Raw genomic sequence first — 22,379 nt, 5'->3', positions numbered from 1 at the left:
TACATCATGTGGCTAGGATGAAGTTCCTCCACTATTTGGGAGGCTATGCTCCTGATAATATCCGCAATTTTAGAAAAAAAGCTATGAACTTAATATGTTAAGCTAAAGAGTTTCTGATCAGGGTGGCTCAGTAGGTTTAGCATCCAACTCTTGGTTTCAGCCTAGATTATAATCTCAGTCTTGAGATTAGCCCCAAATCAGGCTCTGCACTTAGCTCTGAGTCTGCTTAAGATTCCCTCTTTACCTCTCTACCCCTCCCCCACTCATGCACATACACACTCTCTCTCTCTCTCAAATAAGTAAATAAAATCTTTAAACGTAGTTTCTGATCATAAAACTTTTAGTAAATGAGTCCTAAAACTACTGAATTTTAGCCTGCAGAAAGGGGCTTGTGTTATGTATTTATAATATCTATTCTGTGGGGGTAACACATATCCCCAAAAAGAAAGTGCTCTGACATCAGAAAAATTACTGAAATCCTTATTAAAACAGTAGATTGAGGTAACAAAGAAATTTCTTAAAGCCCCAGACAATAACTGATAGTCAAGCACACACAGAGTATGTTGAAGTATTCTCTAAGCACATAGATTATGTCATGGCATCCTCTGCAGGCTATATTTTTGAATGCTGTTCTTCAATGTCTAAGGCACACAGAACTATCTGGAAAGCTCATTTTGGTGGGGAGATCTGATTCCTTGGCACTGCTCTAAAGGATGTGTTTCTGCCATATTATAGGGCAGCATACAGCAGCACTAGTGATGTTGTGATAAGCATGGTTGCCTTTCATAGGGCAGCATAATTCAGAGGAATTTACCCTCAGAGGAAAACTCCCCAATGCAAAGCGGATGAGTGATAACACCCTTTATACAGACTGAATGTAATGGTTTATTCACTTATGCATATTAAATACCTTTGAAATTAAAGGGAATCAGAATAGGCTGCCACAAAGTGTGTCACTTTGTACTGTGGACTGTTTTGAGCTGAAGGGAATCAAGATCCAACTGATTCAAAAAACTTTCCTCTCCCCCTTATTTGTCTCTGAGAATTCAGAGGATGTTTGGTCCTGGAAGAGAGGTACCACCAGAAATATCTACAGAGTACAAGCTAGGTGTGCCAAACTAAGAGGAACTCAGCAAGATATGTTTGTTTACTTTCCTCTGTGTCCCACTGGCTCTGCAGGTCATGACAAACATTTGTTTTCCAATTATTTGCTCTTACCATCTTTTTGTTAATTGTCTTCCTTCCTTTTGAAGCCCCAGATCCCTACCCCTAACTCCTTAACTCAGAATGGCATATAAGCCTCAATTGCCTGTCTTGAAGCTTTTCATGTCTTTGTGGAGCTCTCATAAGTACAAAATTAAATGCTAACCAATTTAATTAGTAGACCAGCCAAAAGAATCCAGTAAGTTAAGAAAAAAAAAATCTTTCCTACAAAAGCAAACAGAAGAGTAGCAATATGGGGCACCTGGGTGGTGCAGTTGGTTAAGCATCCAACTCTTGGTTTTGGCTCAGGTCATGATCTCAGGGTCATGGTCTCCAGGTCATGAGATCAAGCCTCTTGTCAGGCTCTCTCTCCCTTTCCTTCTTCCCCTCTTTTCTACTTTCTCTCTTTCTCTCGCTCTCTCCCTCTTTCAAACAAATAAATACTTTTTTAAAAAGAAGAATTAGCAATATGATTTTAGATTTACAGCACAAATTAAATCACAAGTAATCCAATCGTATTTGATGCTGGCCTCCATCTTATCAGTTCAGATGAAAGAATGAGCAATAGAGGTCATATCATCCCCGGGCATAGCTGAACTGGCCAAGAAACCTGTAAGAATGCAACCCCACTAGCTTACAAATAGATACGATCACCAGATGTACTTAGTGAAAATTTTAACATAAGGAATAAAGATGTTTTTCGGATTCCAAATCTCTTGAGACAGAAAAGACCGCTGTAGTACTTAATGAAAGGCACCAGAGCATCTGCTAGCATGACATCACGGGCCTCCAATCAACAGCGTCCACCTTCTCAGGAGTCCACTGCTCCAAATTTTGACCTTAAAAATCCTCACTTGCAAACCATGAGGGAGACAGGACTTTTGAGCAGTAGGTCCTGTTCTCATGGGTGAAACCACACCATTAACAGCTTATCTTTCAAAACCTCAGTGTCAGTTTTTATTGGCTTGCTGTGCCGTGAGGGTACAAACTCTTGGTTCAGTTACAATTTGATTAAATACAGGTAAATAAACCCTGCCAGGCTTGAAGTGAATGAGGGAGTTCTTGGGGTTTGTAGTGATCAGCTGCACCCTGCAGATTCCTCATTTGAATCAAAAGGCAGGTTGGCAAAATGAATAGACTTCCCATTTTGAAGACTTGGACTAAATATGGTTTAGAATCATATTTGACTGCCTACCAGGCAAATATCTCACCATAATGACACTCAAAGAGGTTAAGTTTACTACTTCCTGAATCAAACTGATCAGATTGAAATCCCAGCTCTGCCACTTACTCTATTTCCACATCTGAAAACAGATGTAACAATAGTAGCTACCTCACAGAATGACATAGGATAATTTAATCAAGTCATGTGAGATACACAATATTTTTCTTGGCATATTGCTTACCAACAATTAGTTACTACTATTGTTATATTAAAATAATAATTTAGATGAATTTTCAAAAATTGGTAACACATGCAATTTTATAGCATCTGGAGAATGGAATCTGAGCTTAGTAATACTTCCTCTTCATTAAAACTTTACCTAAAATATAGTACTAATGTTTTTGAATTAAAGTTGTCCAGTCATGGGCATTATCCTTTCTTAAAGCTGGGTGGATTCTCAAGACAAACATCTCTCTAAATATCTCCTTTCCCCATAAAGCAAACCGTGGTCTTTTGCAAGGGACATTCCTGTCAGAAGACTAATAATGGGGACACCACTTGAACCATATGGGTATTACACGAATATAATGTAGATATGCAGAAAAACAAATGCAATCATTGAGGGTGTTGAGCTGAGCAAACACTGCTTCACAGTGTTAATGACTTGAAATTTTCCTCTACTTTCTGTGTTTTTGCCTTTGTATCTACTCAGAATTTCACCCCTGTCCTCTGGTGACAGCTGTAGCACATGAGCTCATAACACTGGATTTACTCTATGATTTCCTGCCAAGCACTTTATTAAGAGTTTTAGATTTATTAGATTCAATACAGTTTGCTTATGCATTGGAAGATTATTCTATACTTTATTTTGCAAAAATTACCCTCTTCTATGGCTTGATGCCTTGAGTTTATAGCCACTAAGACTTGGTTTATTGTTTGTTCTTGATTTGGAAACAAATAGGTTCCCTTTGTTCTGATTCTTTATTTTCCCTGTCTACTTCTGAGATGCTAGAACATTGTGATTGTACATAGCATTCAAAACTCAAGATTTATTATACATTGCATTTTCTTTAAAAATTAGATTATAGATTTAAGAGTAAACAATGCTTAAGAAGCAAGAGACTGGATGTATGATTTGTACTCATACACTTAATTTCCCTATATTCTTGTCATGATTATCCATGGCATTTATGAACCTATGTTGATTTATTATCAAATGAAAGATTAAAAAGCCTAACATTTTAAAAAGCAAGATGCACTTAAAATAATAAACTTTAAGTAGAATCATCTGACTGAAGATCAATAAATATGACAACAATTCAGGGTGAGGGTGTTTCGATACACTTATAAGGAAATTGTAAGTCTTTCTTTAAAGTTTTTCCCTATGCTATATTTAAAAAACAAAAATCAGAAACAGAAACAAAGAAGTATATCTCCAGAAGGTTATAACAAGTAACAATGTACAAGTTTCATAAATTTGAACTCTTCTAATTTGGAAACCAAATCCAGTTGGCTAGCCTGTTGTGTTTGGTTGATTGGTGTTTTATGTAATTGGGAAACTTTACATTTAAAAGTAGCTTTCTAATTTATTTAAAAAATCAGAAAATTTAGGCTAATACTCTTGATTGGCAAAATTAGCTGAAGCTGAATACTGGCTGTCCCTTGTACTCAAGGCCCATGTCCTCCAAAGACCTTGTTCCCCTTGTTCCCAACCTTCTCCATTCATTCATGTTGGTGGGCTAGTCTTTGTATACATTTGTGGTTGGGACCACTGACATAGAGATGTCAAGGGAAGATGTACTAAAATCTGACAATCACAGTGTATAGCCTGGTAAAGGTAGGTTAGGAATCCATCAACAGGCTTTATAATGTAGCTTATTTCAATATAATAATAGTCATGGTGCAAATGAGAATAATTACCTACTTAGTACTTGAACAACTATAACATTATGCAGCCATTAACCGTGATATTTTCAAAAATATCAGATGCAAATGTAAAAGTGATTTGGTTAAATGACAAAATCACAGATCATATAGTCATGGGTAAATTAGTATTGAGTTATGTTACAAAGAGAATTCAAACTAGATGTGCACGATCAAGGCACTACTCTAAATGGATAGATAATCACTCAGAATTAGAGAGCTAAATTGGGCCAGGCAAACCAATTCCAGGACCAAAGATTCATATTTACATATTAATTGCAACTAATTACATTTTCATTGATTTTTTTTTTTCAGAACAAATTAGAGAGACCAGTATGCTTCTTTGGAATAGAGAAGAAAAAATTAAAATATATATATATATATATATATTTATATCCCACATATATGAGGGAGTGGTTGAATACTCGAAAAGGACTAAGGATTAGTTAGCACAAGTACTAACTAGTATTAAAGTACTAGTTAAGCAACATTTTAAGTAGTATAATAGTTTTTCTGATAGTTTTTTTTTTGCATTTTTAAATATTTGCATTTTTGTTACAGTAAAAGTAACTCATTATTCATGTAGGTGATTAGAAAAGGGGGAATGGATGAAATAAAATATATCTCACCTATAATCTTACTATCAATATTTTACTATGAAAAGTTTCAATCCTTTTGTTTCTTGTCTTTTTTGCTTCTAAACCATAAGATGTATATAGATCAGGAGCCTCTGTTCTGCTCACTAATATATCCAAATACCCACACAGTGCTTACTAAAACAAAAAAAAAGGTAGGCACTTGGTGGATATTGACCGAATATGTGTGTTTAAAATTAGAGTTCTACTGCTTTTTAAATTTATTTTTATTTTTTTAAAAGATTTTATTTATTTATTCATGAGAGACACACAGAGAGAGAGGCAGAGACACAGGCAGAGGGAGAAGCAGGCTCCATGCACCGGGAGCCCGACGTGGGATTCGATCCCGGGTCTCCAGGATCACGCCCTGGGCTGAAGGCGGCGCTAAACCGCTGAGCCACGTGAGCTGCCCTGTCTTTTTATTTTGTGTCTTTTCATTTGAGTTCATATTGTGAGCATTTTCCTGTCTTTAAGTGTTCTAACAAAGTACTTTTTTAAATAGCTAGATGTGCCATAATTTCTATTGTTGAATATTTAGGTTGTTTCCAAATTATCACTGACACCAAAATGCTTCTGCAAGCACTTTTCCACATAAAACTGGTTAGTATAAATATCTAGTATACCAGACTCATGAACTGAGTCTTTATATTGATCATTATAATTTTTGAAAATTTTATAGGAAAAATAAATTGTATCTAATTGCTTTGATTTGTAGTTACTTGACAACTGTTAACACTATATATTTTTGTGTATGTCAATAAAATACCTTTAAATTGAAATATTATTGTTTACAAATTTAACAAAAATCCAATGTATAAAATATTTGATCTCATCTAATCAGCATATATAGAAACATAAACACATATAGACTTTGCTATATAGTTACATTATTCATTGTACCTTAGGTAATCAACATTTCAAAATACATGCACATATGCACATACATGTGTATTAACTGTACATTCACTGACACATTCATATGTTTCTTATGTGATAACATGTGCATATTTATTGACGGATGTAGAATTTTAGAAAAATTTTTAAAGATTTTATTAATGGTAGACAGAGAGAGAGAGAGAGGCAGACACAGGCAGAGAGAGAAGTAGACTCCATGTAGGGAGCCTGACGTGGGACTGGATCCTGGGTCTCCAGTATCAGGTCCTGGGCTGAAGGCGGCGCTAAACCGCTGAGCCACCGGGGCTGCCCCCAGAATTTTTTAAGAATAAAAATACTAACATTGATATAATCATTTAAAGTATAGAATATTAAGTTCTAGTTTATCTTACACATCAAAATATATTCATGTTTCATTCAAATATAAAAATATTCCCATTCTTTCTTTCTCATGCATATACACACACATACACACACACACATATTTGGAGCCGGCGGAACAGTATCTGCCTTAGTAATTCCAAATATGTAAAACTTGCCAAACAACCTATTGCTTCACAACAACCTAAATATATTGTTTCTGAGAGCAAAATTGAAAAAAAAAAGAACTAAGACATTTATTGCAATATACTGTAAACTTTTGGTTTGGGGGGTGTAATTTATGCCATTTTGTTGAATTTTATATATATATATAATATTATTAAAATGGGAATAAATATATAACAGTATGTGATAAAACTGAATATATGTTTATTTAAGGTCCTTTTTTCCTTTTTTTTTTTTTTCAACTTGAAGAAAGGTGTTTAATTATACCTTCCTGCAGGAGGGGGAAAATCAGTTTTTAAGATTCTGAAATAAAGTTGGAAAAGCAGACTTGATTGAGTGCTCAGACAAAAATAGCACATCCTATAAGTATCCTTACTGTTCAAAGAAGCCCTCTGCCCTGCCACCCCAGGACACAAATCTGGTTACTGCTGGCCATCTTTCAAATTGAGAGTCATGTAACCAGTGGCAGATGTGTCTGTCTGCCACTGCGATGGGATCCATCTGCAGTTTGCACCTGTTGTTTTGCTGAGGCCAGAGTGGAGGTATGAATATAAAAATTCAAAGGGCAAGTTAACGGCAAAATCAAGAAAGTGGTTTTTCCTCTCATGATCTGTTTCTGTTCTTTCTTTTCTTCCACCTCAAAGTTCAAGACGCTGATGGGATAATAACCCATGGTCAACATCAGCCAATTATCCTAAGTTGTAATTATCATAATTTTTCACTACAACATCTTTAAAAAAATAGGAAGATGATAAAAACAAATTTGAAAGCCAAAAAAAAAAAAAAAGAAGATAATATGTTCTTCAAAGGCAGCCTCTGTTTGGACAATTTTGGTTCATGCTGATAGAGGAAACACCTTGCTGTCAACATAAACACTGCTACTGTGTGATTACATATTCACCATTTCTTTTCTTTTTTTTTTTTTTTTTACAAAATATATTTGGTTTATACATACTTTTAAAGAACACCACTGAAGGATATTTTTTGGTGGGTTTTTCAAATCAGAGCTTCTTGGAGAGCAGTACTTTTGAAGTCTTAGAGTGCATATGAAACCATGCATTGTATTGTTTAAATGCAGATTCTGATTCAGAAGGTTTGGGTTGGAGCCTGAGATGAGCCTAACAGGTTCTCAGATGGTGCTGATGCTGCTAGTTGATGCACAACACTCTGAATAGCAAAGCTACAGATTTTATGTGTATGATTTCTTAACATGTAAAATGATTTTAAAAACTATAACTAGAAATCTTTCAACAAATATAAACAAGTATTAAAATGTTTATAAGTAGGGGTGCCTGGGTGGCTCAGTTGATTGAGCATCAGATTCTTTTTCTTTTTTTTTTTTTTTAACAAACCTGAGGTCTTTTATTTTCTTTACAGTTATCATGCCATGAATTCATAGGGAATGGGTTCCAGCAGTTCAGGCTCCTTCCCATTGGTTCTCACAAAGTGTGTTTCTCTGGGTGGGGCAGGCTGGTGCTTCAGTTGGACCCAAGTACCTTTCTCTTTGGCTTCCTTCTTTTTCTGATCATTTTCCTTCACACGCTTCAGGAAGCTATCTTGGCTCTTTGAGTGTTTAATATGCTCAATGCGGACATTAATTCTCTTGGCAAGAATCTTGCCCTTAACTTGTTTGTTTACAACAATGCCAACAGCATGCTGAGTAACATTGTAGACCCTTCCAGTTTTGCCATGGTAACATTTGTGGGGCATTCCTTTTTGAACAGTGCCCATTCCCTTGATGTCCACAATATCACCTTTCTTATAGATTCGCAAGTATGTGGCCAAAGGAACAACTCCATGTTTTCTAAAAGACCTAGAGAACATATAGCAGGTACCTCTCCTCTTTCCCTTTGTGTTGGTCATTTTGGCAAATTACTGGAAGATGGCGGTTCCAGCCGAAAGGAAGGAGCATCAGATTCTTGATTTTGGCTCAGGTCACAATCTCAGGGGTTGTCAGATGGAGCCTTGAAACCAGCTCCACACTGTGCATGGAACATGCTTAAGATTCTCTCCTTCTGCCTCTCCCACCCCTTTCTCTCTAAAATAAATAAATAATAAATTAATTAAATAAAAGTTTATAAGTAGATTTAAATAGACAATAGATGTAACTAAATTAGTGATAACTCAAATGTAACAAGTTATTTTTTAGTTATTAAATTGTCATGTTAAAACTTTAAGCATTCTCCCACCTTGAGAAAAAAATCAGCTTGAGTTCTAATGATAATTGTCTTCATGATTGTTATTCCTAGGTATGGTAGATAGTGTCCTTTCCTTTGTCAACATTTTTTTAAAAGATTTTATTTATTCATTTATTTATGAGAGACACAAAGAGAGAGAGAGGCAGAGACACAGGCAGAGGGAGAAGCAAGCTCCTTGCAGGGAGCCCGACATAGGGCGGCGCTAAACCCCTGAGCCACCTGGGCTGCCCATGTCAATTTTTTTTTTATTTGACTTTTAGACTTTGTTTTAGAGTAGTCTTAGGCTCACAACAGAATTAAGAGGTAAGTATTGAGATTTCCATGTACATCATGCTCTACACAGGCAGAGTTTCTCTCTCATATCAAAGTAATTCGCCAAGAGTTTTTTTAAAATAATAATTGTTATTAAATTAATATGAATATAAAATATATTTTTATTGTATTTGTATATTTATACTATAAATATAAATATAAATTATTATTTTTATTAGTTTTTGCCAAGGATAAACCTACAGTAACACATCATAATCACCCAATGTCCATAGATTATATTATGGTCCACTCTTGATATTTACATTCTATGGGTTTGGACAAATTTACAATAACATCTATTCACTATTATAATATCATAGCATATTTTCAGTGCCCTAACACAAACAAAGGAAAATGATTCATCTTCTCCCTATATTCCCTTCAACTATTCATCTTTTTATTGTGTCCACAGTTTTTTTTTTCTTTTCTGGAACATCATATAGTCAAAGTTATATATAGTATGTGACCTTCTCACATTGGCATCTTTCACTTAGTAATTTGCATTGAAGTTTCCTCCATGTGCTCCTATGGCTTGATAGCTCATTTTTATTTTAGTGTTGAATAATATTTTTTTGTTTGTATTTATCACATACACGTATTGAAAAGCTTCTTGGTTTCTTCCAAGTCTTGGCAACTATAAATAAAAGCTGCTATAAACATCTATGTGCAGGTTTTTGTGTGAGCCTAAGTTTTCAAGTCCTTCAGATAAATGCCAAGGAGCTGAAATCTTCAAATTATCCAGATGTCACTAATATCTTGGTCTGTTCCAATCCCATTGCCACTTACGTTTTCTATGCCAAGTATGGTTTATGAACTAGTAATACCGGCACCAAATGAGAGCTTTTTTTGGAATCTCAAGTCTCACTCCAGACCTACTAAATTAGAGCTTGTATTTGATGAAAGTCTTCAGGCAATCGATGTGTACATGAAAGTTTGAGAAGCAGTGCCATCAATTCTAACACCTCTGATTATGAAATATAAATCTCCACTTTGACCTAGAGTTAGAAACATGCCTAAATCAGTAGGAGCTTTTGAGACAGACAAAAAAAAAAAAATCTTCAAATCCCAGCCCTTCTGCTTCTGAAGTGATTCTCTTAAACAGGTAATGCAACATTTCTCCATCGGAGCAGTGATGAAAATAAGACCTTGTTGCTGTATTAAGAAATGTTATATGCAACTGATGAATTATTGAAAACTACAGCTGAAACTAATAATGTACTATAAGTTAGCTAATTTAATTTAAATATAAAAAAGAAGTGTGATAAAAATCAAAAGTACTCATCACAGTCTGAGGTATAATAAATGGTCAATTGTTAGTAAAAATTATTATTAGAGATAAATAAATTAGAGAAATAAAAGAAACAGTTCTTGAGGTTACAAAGTGGTTAGTGGTAAATTGTGAATTAAAGATAACCTGATAACTGATGGGACTTATTCCAATGCCATGCCACTTTGCTATAATAGCAATTCTTAGCAGTTCAACTAAGCTTATATTTCAAGGATTTTTAGTTTTCTCCTGGAATTATGATCAACATAGTAATTTTTATATTATTTTTTCTGAGAAACATTTTTAGGTAATGGGGAAAAAAATGAGCCCTCTCTTAGAATATATAAAAGAAATATAAAAGACTGTTTAAAATATATTTCTTTGCAAAACATATTAAATGGATCATTATTTATATGAGATTTTTAAAGCTCACTGTGGCTTATTGTGCAAACTTTAAACTGACATTGGATAGGTAAATTATGTTTAGGCAGTTTTCAAGAACTGGATTTTTTATTCAATAGACCATAGCAACTCTTCGATGTGCTATATTGTAATTCATTAAATTATCTTCTAGCACATGCAAAGCTATCATGATGCTAATAGGTATTCATATTTAAATTATGAACTAAAGTTACCTTATACATATATACACGAATTTTTCATATCAAAAAGCTTGGAACTGAAAGAACTATAGAGCAAAACACAGTATTTGAACACATTTTTATGGTGTTGTGATTTCTAGATTATCTCTGTATTAGTTAAGCCTATCTGTTGTGTCAGTTATCAATTCATTGCCTTTCATTTCCAAATGCACCTTCAATATGGTAAACAACAGAATTGGTTTAAGCATTTCTCTTTTAAAACGTACAATGTTAAAAAAATAAAAAAATAAATCTACAATGTTAAGTTTCTCAGCAGAGGGCAGCAGGGGAGATTTTGCAGGAGGTAGAGACTTCCTCCAATTCACAGCATTATCCAGGAGGATAGGCAGTGTGGGTTTGAGGACATCTGGTAAGGAACTACTTAGCGGTCACAAGCCCAGGATGTGGTCCTTTGATCTTTCAGCCTCATCCTGGCAATGATATTTCTACAGACAGCCTGGACTCCTCTGACAAGCCTAGCACAGCCTGCATAAAGCTACTTGTGTCCAGAAGGTCATACACCAAGTCAGTCCTTCTTCAAAGAGTAAGTTCTAACAACCTTTCACCCCTACTGGCACCTGGGTTCCCACTACAGATCCAGCAACCATTTTCTTATCACCTGTTCTTTGTCTATACCTCAGAAGGTGGCCTGTTGTTTGCACAGCAGTTCTGGCCTGGCCATACCAGTGGTCAGCTCTGCTCTCCAGGAGGCAAACTACATTTTCTCCAGTATTTGAACACATTTTTACAGTGTTGTGATTTCTAGATTATCTCTGTATCTGTTAATACCCTTTTCAAGTTTATCCTTTCTTAGGTATTCTCTCTCAGCCTTACCATATAGAATTTCTCTATATATTATAGTTATGTTTGTCAGAGTCAGTAATTCTTTGTATTAAACTGTTCTGCTTTAGCCTACTACATGTTTTTTTGTTTGTTTTTTGTTTTGTTTTGTTTTGTTTTTGTCTCCTGATTGGGCTCAGAGTGCTACTTTGGCTTTCTACAATTAGAAGTGAAACTTGTTCAAGAGATCATTTTATTACAATAAGGGCTACTATTTATTGTGAACCATCTATGTGCCAGGAATTTCACAATTATGATCTCACTTCATCCTCATGGAAATCTTATGAAGTGGGTACTTCATTCTACAATTGAAGGATACAAGGCTTATAATTAAAGCAGTTTACTTAAGGTCAAATGACTGACTCAAGACTTAAAACGAGTCCTCTCTCAATACTATCATTGTGCTTATCACTACTATCTTAACTCCTAAACACCATAAAAGTCAAATAAAATGTCCACAAATATTTTACTTGTTTTTGAATAATCGATAACATAATATCTTATGGGTTTATTATCCAGATAGAACATAAAATACATATTTGGATATCATAGCTTTCCAGGTTATGCTTGAAGCCATGAATATAAATAGAATCACGTAAGGAGAATGGAGAAAAAAAAAAGAAAAAAAAGTTAACAGGCTTGGAGAAGACCTGGGAAAACACTGCCATTTAAAGAATAGAGGAAAATAAATCTTTACAGAGAACTTACAATTTATAAATACTTTTTCTACCAAAGAGTAGAAAAAAAGCAAGTATAGTGTACTGGAAGCTGAGAGATTTTCAGAAACGAAACACCACAAAGAAAACAAGAAGGACGATGAAAAATATGTGTTTTGGCTTTAGCAACATAGAGGTCAATGGTTAGAAGAGTGAAATTAGTGGGCCTAAATTTCATATTATACTGAGATGAATGCACAAAAAGTAAAGAAGTATAAACTTTGAGTAAAGCAACTCTTTAAAGATACTTGACAATGGAAAGAAGAGGACTTCTGTGAAGATATGTAGGGCCAAGGTGGTATTTTCGGTTATTTTACATAAGATGAGAGAGACTTGAAAATGTTGAAGTTGCAACATTCTGAGAAATTAATGTTTAAGATATAGAAGGGAAATAAATGATAAAATCCTTAAGGAGATAGGAAGTATAGGGAGCATATAAGGTGGGTGAATTAAAATAATTTTTAGTTTTAAAGATTTTTACATCAACTTTGACATTCACTGATTTTGACACTAATCTTACCTGAATCATACACATATAGAAAAGGGGGATGGGGAGGGGAAGAGATAGTTTGTTCTCAACAAATAGAGTTAGCATCATAAGCCTTGCATGGTTTTCCTTAATTTTAAAGTTCTTCTAGTAGAAACCTCCATTTGCCTGGAAGCTATAAAGTCATCTTTTGGAATTTCAGATTCCTACTATGTGTGATATTCTCCAGTCCTCTAGGGAGAAGAAGCTGCTGAATTCATAGACATGTTTAGACTAGTAAGGCCTACAGCAGAGAAAGAAGGATGTACATATTTCAAAACATAAAAGGACTGAAGTAGACTATAAGTCCCTTAAAGGGAAGAACTATGTCAAATCACTCTGTTGTCCATTAACTAACCTAATCTTTCACTTTGGGCAGGTACATAACTAGGATACTTAGATAACCATACTCATCCTTACCTAGTATATTGGGGGGTTTGGCTTCCATAACATCCTTTATAGAAAAGCTGTGTCTATCTAAACTGGTTTCTTCCAATTTTAAACTAAGCAAAGTAAAATATTAAACCCTTTCTTGCTGTGGTGTATTCCAAGTGTCCCTATATGTCGCATTGTCTTTTAACAGTCTTTATTCTCATTCAATCAACTCCTTCCCACCCCCTGTAGTTTTCCAATTTGACCTTTCCACATAATTCAAATGCTATGACCTAGCCCACACTGAAATAACTCTTCAACACAATTTTGGCAAAATTAAAGTAGCTTCTGGCTTTTGGAAAAAAAGTAATATATGTTAGCTCTTCATTTTCTTCTAATTTTTGAGATTCAAGTGATGCCATAGTGCTTTATCGTTAGCTACATCAGCAGTTAGCTTTGCCAAGTGAGGTTGCTAGCTCTTCTAAATGCAAATTAAAAGAGAAAAGAAAAGAAAGGAGCAAAGCATTAGCAGGCAGCAAAGTGATATGGTACATGGCCAACAAGGTAATAGCCTTATGGTGAGCCAGTGCTACAGAGAGGGAGGGTTATCTTGTCAATGGTATTAAACTTAAGACCCTGTTTCACTTGCACTGATGTCTGTGGAGGGAAGGGACCCGGATGCAGGAGGAGATTAAGAACTTCTCCCTAAATCGGTAATCAGTATCCTTCTAACAACTACAGAAAGGGTCTTAACATCTGTGAGAGTAGTCACTGTCCAGGCTGTGAGGAAACACAGGGAGAGGTGTGTAATGCTCATTGTTTCTAACTGTGAACACTTAACACTTCTGGCAACCAGAAAGAATCTGCAGTGCCCTCTTCATTCACAAAGGACACTATGACTATATATTATTGAAGAGTGGATATTAGAAGAACATCTCATCATTTTTAGAGTTTTATTTCATGTTCATAAAAACATTTCCATTTTCTCTTCCTGAAGAGAGCCTCTTGAACTGAAACTGCCAGTGACTTTCCACATCCCTCATCCTGTTTCATTACAGAAACACTCATAAAGACACAATTTTCTCCTATCAATAAATATGTTTGATGTTCCATAGAAGTTCTATGTAATACATGCAGAACAATGGAGTCAGACTCTAGGATAAATTATTGTCAAAACAACTTGAAGCGACGAGCCTGCCTCTGGATGCTTGGCGGTGGATGTGATGCGGGTGTTGTGGAAAAGCAGAATGAGCAATAAAGCCCATGAGTAATAATCATAAATCCCAAAGAGGCATCACCCTTTCTTAAGACATTTTTAAACTCCTTGAAAAAGAAGGCTATAAGGTGCAATCTGCTTTTAGAGGCATTATATCGTTCTAATACATTTAGTTTAAGTTTGAAGTGGAGCGTGCCTGGACTGAGGAGCTTTTTCATGCAGTGGACTCAGCCACAGCTCCACGTGGACTGCCAGGATGGGACGTGATGCTGATGGTGTTCTGAGCAGACTCTCAAGATTTTCGTAACTTGAATTTGTTTTATTTTTACATCATATTTCTGTTAAAGGCTCCTAAAATCTCCTAGCCATCAAGTGTCTCAAAATACAGACTCTAAATGGAAAGGATCTGGGGACACAGAATAATTTAGTGTGCCTTATGTATAGGATAAAGGACAAAAGGACTGATGTTTCTCAAAACAGACCATTAGGTTGGCTGTATTCAATTCTGATTCTATATATTTAAGACTCATTGAATTCATAGTTCAGGGTACTTGCTGCCAAGATAAATAGGTTTGTTTTTTGTATTTTCTTTTTGTATTTTCTCACATGAAGACACACTCACCGAGAAATCAAGTAGCAATTTAAGAACTAGATACACTGTGTGGGAAACGTCATGTTGGATATATAGTCTAGATGAGCCCTTGATTAATATATAGAATATTCACCTTTTTTCTTTCACTTCTCATTATTTGGAATCACATATCAGACAAACCAAACAATACTACATCTCAAAGGGAAAAGTGTACGAAAGTGCTTGTCAACCAAAACTCCTAGTAATTTATCACAGAATTTTCAATGTGCTGTTTTCCATAAACCTCATGCAAGTTCAATGAGTATTATTGAAGTCCACTGTCATGTAAAGTTTAGATCTTGCAAGGATCCTAGGAAAAAAGTTCATATCCTCTATTCTGAATATTGGTAAAATATATGTATAGTGCTCAAATAACAAGGATACAGTGAAACAATTTTTAAGGCTTATCCTACCACCCACCATATTATTTTACATACTTAGTAAAGAGATAAACTCTGTTCAGGCAATCTCAAGACAGGGGTTTTTATTACTTCCAGAAGTTGAAGTAATTATTTAATAGCTACTATAGTTTGTAAAACATTTTAAAGTTCAGGTTGCACGTCATTAGCATAGAGCCTCAGTCCTGCAGATTTCATGCCTCAGAAACAGGCAACATATACTTCGTTTGAAGGAAATTCACATAGAGATATCTAATTAGCTACCCTGTGGGGTAAGGAAGATAAGCCGAGGCATCTGGTCAACACACTCAATGGGGATGGGGAGACCTTGCTATCTCTATAAAGGGGGTAGAGATTTATAAATCTTATTATTTCCATATATATTGCCTTTTGCAATTTACCAGCTTATTTTCACATAATTCATTTAATATAATAGTTATATAAAAGGTAAGACATTACTTTTTTTCTATTTTTATTGTTATAACTTCTCTGTACACTTATCACCTTAATAAAACCTAAATATTACCTTGAGATGACATTTTTAGTTTCTCAAAACCTTCACTATATTTCATGCTCTTTGGAAGCATGGGGTATGCATAAAGTGCCTTTTTTAGTTACAGTGTCCATACATGTATTGTATCTATACACATACACAAATAATGCTGTAAAGTTCAGTACATTTTCAGCCACTCATTGAGGGCTGAAACAATGAATCACTGAGTGAATAAAGGGACACCTCACATTGTCTCATTTCTCTTTAGCCCTTTTGATTATCCATTCAACTAATTTATTACTAAGTACCTAGCACTGTGCCACCCTGTAGGATATTAACAATACAGTAATCAATTAAAGGTTATTCCACAGTGTGGTCCAATGATCTACCTGCTGCCATCTGGATGCTTGTTAAAAACTCAAATTCCTGGGCCCAATCCCAGACTTACTGAATTAGAATCTCATGGATACTGAAGTCAGAAAAGCATTGCACAATAAGTTGACAATCTTGTGAAAACAGGTCGATGGATTTTTTTAAAAATCATATTCAAAAAACATCCTTTCTTTTCATCATTCTACAATATTTTCTCTATGCAATTTCTCTTAGTTATAGATTGGGTAAAACTAAAATTCAGGACAAATGGAAAACTAAGAACAACATGTAAATTAAAATTCTAAGCCAAGGTAAATGGTGAACTAGTTTAGTGGGTCTAGGACTTCATAAAAAAAAAAAATAGTCTTTCTGGGAACCCATCCTTGTGAAAAGCATTAACCATTAGAGAAAATCAGACAGGAATCAACAAATGACCTGGAGTCCTAAATCAAGGAACAATTTTTATCCTCATTTAACCATGGTTATGTAGAATATGAAAATACGTATTCCCAGTAGTGGAAAAACCAAGTCCTAGTCAATTAAATTATAGATTGCCACTGGCTTACATTTATGCTTAAAAATTATATATTATTTTCCTTTGCCATTTCTATTACTTGATATTCTTGCAACTCCTGTTTTTTAAATATCATAACTGTTTTGTAACACAGAGTTCAGTTTACAAAGACCTAATCCAGAGGTAAAGAGCCCAGTTTCCTTGCTCTATCACCTCTGTCTCAGTGAGACTGAGTCAGTGCTACACTTGGGGCCTTCCTGCAGTCTCAGACCTCAGAACTCTGATCATGTTTTAGGGTCAGTAGCTACAGGTAAACTGGATGGATTGGGGCGGGGAAGGGGGAGTAGGGATTTTAAAGCTGGGAGGAGTGGCTATTTATCCCAGCTCTGTTGGTAATCAGCAGTGTGGCCTTATTTACTTATTCTTTGCTTTTCTCTAAAATTTAGTCATGCAGTATTAAAGAATCATTGCAAGGAAGAAAGATAAATACTTGCCTATTTCTTGGTGATTAATAGAGCCAAGATATAACCGCTATTGTTAAATGACTATTAAATCCAGGGTGGTGATGTTTAGGCCTAGAAAAGTAAATCAAATTATTTGAAGTCACCCAGCTAATAGAGTGCAGTGTGTCTTGACTTGCATTTACTCAATTCTTGTCAGTATAATTTCCACTCTCAAACATTTCCTAAGTTTGTAGATGAGTTACAGTGGGGTTATAAATGGGACAGGGGTAACTGCCAAGAATATGGAAGTGGAGAGGGAAGAAGGAGCACATGCTGTAGTTAATAGATCTCAGGCAGAACAAGAACAAGAGGTACCTGCTGGCCAGTGCCCAAGGTTCTGCTGATATGTGAATGCACAGGACTATCTGAAGCCTGAAGGAGCCTGTTAGACTGGCCAGAAGTAGGCGGTGGCACTGCGGCAGGAGTGGCTGTCAGACCTTTAGCCAATTTTTTACCTTAGCAGCTCTGGCTCCCTCGTAGTCTCCATTACAACACTACCCTCTGAATTAGTAGAGAGATTTTCTGACCAAATACTCTTTTAAAAGAAAACCTGTTTTTGAATCAGGAGAAATGTTAAAACAGTTAGAGTTCAAAGTCTGAGGTAGTCACCATTCTGCGTGACCACAGGAAATGTCTTAGTTTTGTATGCATGGCATGGGCCACAGGAACTAAGGGAGGCTAAGAACTCACAAGGCCATCTGGGGAAGTTTCTTCAAAGGCAATGGCAGGGTAGCTTCTATTTGAAGAAAGATCAGAGCAAAGAACAGTTAATTGTAGTCAGAACAGAGTCAATTATATCATGTTGCTGGCTTGATTAGAGAGCCAGGACTGTGATGGACAGTGATGAAGAGATTTTTCTCTAAAGCAGGGGTCAAGAACCTTTTTTCTGTAAAGGGCTAGACAATAAATATTTTCAGTTTTGAATATTTTCAGTTTGACAAAACATAAGGTTTTGTCACAAGTACTCAGTTTGTCACTGTAGCACAAAAGCAGCCATAAATGACTGGCAAATGAATCAGTAAGGCTATGGTCCAATAGGATTTTGTTTGCTAAATGTGCAGAAAGCTAGATTAGGTCGACCAGCTATAGTTTATCCACCTCTGCTCTGGAATAAAAACGTTTAAAATGAAAAAGAAACATTTGTGTTGTTTCTGGTGCCCCTACCCCACAGCCAGTGGGGAGACCTGAATTTTTCTTGAACCAAAACCTCTTCCATATAACACAGAAAATACCTTCATAGGTTATGAAGGTACAATGCAGGTAAGATGCTGACAGCAGTGGCCACATTCATAAAGAAGCTTGAAAAGCAGACTGAAACCTAAGGCTTCATCTGATTTTATACCCTGCTGTGTCTCAGCACCTAGCATAGTACTTAACAACTGTGATAGGATTTCATAAATTTCTAATAAAGGAATCCATTCACATACATGCAAATTCATACTTAAAACAACTAGGAAAGAATTTATCTTAAATGGCTTCAAATATAAAACCTGTATTTGCACTTATAGCTGGATTATTTAATTAAAAAGTAAAAAAAAAACCCACACAAAAAACTGAAGAGAGGAAGGAAGGAAGGAAGGAAGGAAGGAAGGAAGGAAGGAAGGAAGGAAGGAAGGAAGGAAAAAAAGATTTTTTTTTTAAAGTTTCACATAGAGTTATGTGCATTTAAAATCATTGACGAGGACAACCCTCTCAGGTCCCCTCCTTCTTCAGGTGCTTTATACTATCACTCTGTAATTGCTCAATAAACCTTGCTTTGCTGCTAGCCTAAGATATCCACCATCATTAAGAACAACTGTGAGTAGTGGGCAGAGCTCTCCCTCTCTTTCTCTGTCTTTCTGTGCCCATTTTGTTTGTTGAAACAATGGGCATCCATCAGCCATATAAGAGCAATTAGCGGGGCTGCCATTCTCAAGCCCTGGGTGACAGGCTCTCTGGGCTCTTTCCAACAGATCTCACAACAGAAGTTGGGAATATCAGTTTAGTAAGGACTCAAAACTCCTTTTGGAGCAGATCACCAGATGTGAGGAACCTAGGAAAAACCTAGCAGCAACTGAAGGGCTTGACCAAAGCTACCCTTTGGTGGCTCTTAGAAGGATTCCTTAATTGCCCATTCGGGCATCCAGACAGAAACTCTTCTACTACTCATTTATCAGCTGATTCCTCTCCTACAAGAATGAGTGGGAAAGCCCAGGATGGTCTCCCTGACATTCTCCTGTGAGCGGTTCAGGTGGCCTCCAAGGGATCTCACTCACAGTTCCCTGTTAACGGTGAGAACAGTCTCCTGTTTCTGACTCCTCCTAAAGGCTATACCACCTATGGGAAGGAATGGCGAAGCAAGGCAAAAGAACTAAGGCCTAAGGGTTCTCCCAATTTCTCAGATCCTTCAGGGTTTATCCCAGATGAATTTGCCCTCCATGGGTACCCTATTTTGTCTCTCCATATGGCTTTGGCAGAAAGGACAATTCAACTAAAAGAAGTCCAGTGTATCTATTGACTTCTAAGGGAGTCTTAAGGGTGAGGGCACCAGGGCTATTCTCTGGAGGTAGGGTCAAGCCTGGGTAAGCATGACTACTACTCCCAGCACCTCGCAAAGAAGAGGAGGCCTCTGGCTGTCAGTGGGGTGAGTAGCTGGGGCTACATACCAGGAAAAGATGAGGAGGAACTGAGGTGAGAAATGCCTTTTCCTCTCTTTCCAAGTCTCTCTGGTCAACTATAAGAAATTGAAGTAAGGGGTGCCTTTTACTCTCTTCTTGTAGATGGGTAATTCTCTGACCAAGACCCTTATTCCTTCAGAGTCCCATCTGGGCATTATAGGCTATACAAAGAGTATTGGTCAATATTTACTCAGACACCTTCCTGGTTTTAACTGGGCAAATGCAACTCATTTTCTTTTGTTCTGGGGCCACAATATAAGTTGTAGGATGAAACATGGCCACCTGAGTGTCTTCACCTTTCTAGTTTTAACTGGGAAAAGGGGCATCTGATTTTCTTTTGTTCTGATCTCAGCAATGTAGGATTGATCCTAGCCTCCTGGCTGATCTCTTCCAGACTCCCCTGCCTTGGGGTGGGGAGCAAGGGAACAAACAAAGGAACACCACATCCGCATCAAAAGTTGATAGGCAAATTGAGTCCACAGGGAATCTCCATCCCTGGCTCCATCTTTCCTAGGGTAAGATCAGGTCCCCTTACCTGTCCTGCCCTGTCCTGGAACCTCTGCCTGTGCTTGAGGGCTTTACCCTCTGCAAGAAAGAGGACCAAGGGGAGGTGCCACTACAAGACCTGAGATGAAAGGAGACCTCAAAGTTTTCCAAACTTGGATGTAATGCTTCTGTTAAACCAGACCCTCACTGAAGCAGAAAAGTGTGGATTTTTGGCCACTGCTGAAAGATATGGAGATGAAGGGACAGATGAGCCCATGGGTGGCCTCAGTTTCCAACTGGAGCCCAGGCTGTACCATCTCAAGATTCCCAACTGGGACCCTAATGATCCACCTGGGAACAGGTATTGCCATCACTCCCAAGTATGCATCATGAAGGTATTGAGCAGTACATGGGGACTTCTCCCTCATTAATTTCCCAGATTAATGGCTATAACTGGAGCCAACTGTCATTAGTCTACCTCAGGACAGAGACTTTAAGGAATATTTCCAAGCAGCCGCCAGAACTCCATTTGTTTTGGGTAAATTCCTTGTCTTCTGCAGCCTGATATGGGCTGCATATTTCCACTTTGGTGGAAAAAATATGGCATCTACTCATCTGTCTGAGTTGACAAGTTTTAGAACTGGGAATGATTCTATCTAGGCTTGCCGAAGGTCAAGCAAGCTTGAGTTAAAATGGTAGTTAATACTGTCTGTATCAAAGGTTTCATGGGTAATTGTTAAGAAAGTTTTATTTGGATGACAAATGGGATTACATCTAGGTCTTTTCCAAATAGGCTTAATGCCTGAGAGCCCCATACTTCTCTTAAGTAGAGATATTAACTCTCATATTGATAGCCCTTCGGGAGACTAGCAGTAGCCTCCCCTTAATAGAGGCTGATACTAATCCCTACCTCTGGGACTCAGGCTGAAGTGGGTCAGGCTGTAACAGCAGTGCCTGTTCCTATTCATCTTAAGGACCCTACAACTTTCCCTTGTTGGAAAAGTTTTTGGGCATAGCAAGACACTGTCACTCATGGATCCCCAGACATGGAGAAATAACACATTCCCTCTATTGGTTGATCAAGGGCACTCAGAGTGGGTATCCATCTATTAGTGTGAGATCCAGAGTAAGAAAAACCTTTTAAAAATCTCAAGAAGGCCTTGCTCAGTGCCCCAGCTTTAAGTCTTCCTACAGTGAGGGCTTACAACTTGTATGTGACAGAAAAGGAATGGCCTTGGGTATCCAAACCCACGCCTAGGACCAGCTCAACAGCAAATGAGATATTTAAGCAAAGATAGGGATCTGGTGGCTTGTGGCTGGCTGGCATGCCCTAGGGACAGTGGCAGCTGTCCGTTCCCTTGATTCCTAAAGCTATCAAACTACCTCTGAAACAGGAAAAAAAATACTCTGGGACAGGAAACACAAAGAATAACCCATTCTCCCATCAGCAAATCCTCAGAGGCATACAACACATAGGAAGTTACCCTGGGGAAGATTGGCAAATGAACTTCACACATTCCTAAAATGGATGGGTACAGGTACCTCCTGGTTTGGGTAGATACCTTCATGCACTGAGCCTTCCCCTGTAAAACTGAAAAAGGTTCAGAAGTAATAAAGACACTACTAGTAAATTAAACCATCCCTCGGTTTGGACTCCCCCAGTCCCTTCAGAGTGATAATGGCCCCTCCTTCAAGTCTCAAGTAACAGAGGGAGTATCCAAGGCTTTGGGAATTAATTATCACTTACCCTGGGCCTGGAGACCTCAATCCTCAGGAAAAGTAGAAAGGACTAATGAAGTTATTAAAAGACACCTCAAAAGACTAGCACAAGAGACAAGTCAAAATAGAGTGCCTCTATTCCTTATTGCCTT

General features: G+C 36.9%; 1 protein-coding gene and 1 long non-coding RNA gene across 3 annotated transcripts in view; both read right to left on the bottom strand.

Moving 5' to 3' along the window:
- LOC129494527 (uncharacterized) overlaps window positions 1-22,379 on the bottom strand; it is a 1,043,078-nt gene that overhangs the window by 399,772 nt on the left and 620,927 nt on the right. The gene's annotated exons all lie outside the window — the stretch shown is intronic.
- On the bottom strand, window positions 7,747-8,232 carry LOC129494525 (60S ribosomal protein L21-like). The gene has a single exon (XM_055301431.1). It carries the CDS (start codon window positions 8,227-8,229, stop codon window positions 7,747-7,749), a length of 483 nt encoding a protein of 160 aa, XP_055157406.1. The 5' UTR covers window positions 8,230-8,232.

The sequence above is a fragment of the Nyctereutes procyonoides genome, unplaced genomic scaffold (assembly GCF_905146905.1).
Source record: "Nyctereutes procyonoides isolate TBG_1078 unplaced genomic scaffold, NYPRO_anot_genome, whole genome shotgun sequence".
Taxonomy (NCBI): Eukaryota; Metazoa; Chordata; class Mammalia; order Carnivora; family Canidae; genus Nyctereutes; species Nyctereutes procyonoides.
Note: the sequence above shows the minus strand (reverse complement) of the source record. Positions and strands in the feature narration are given on the sequence as shown.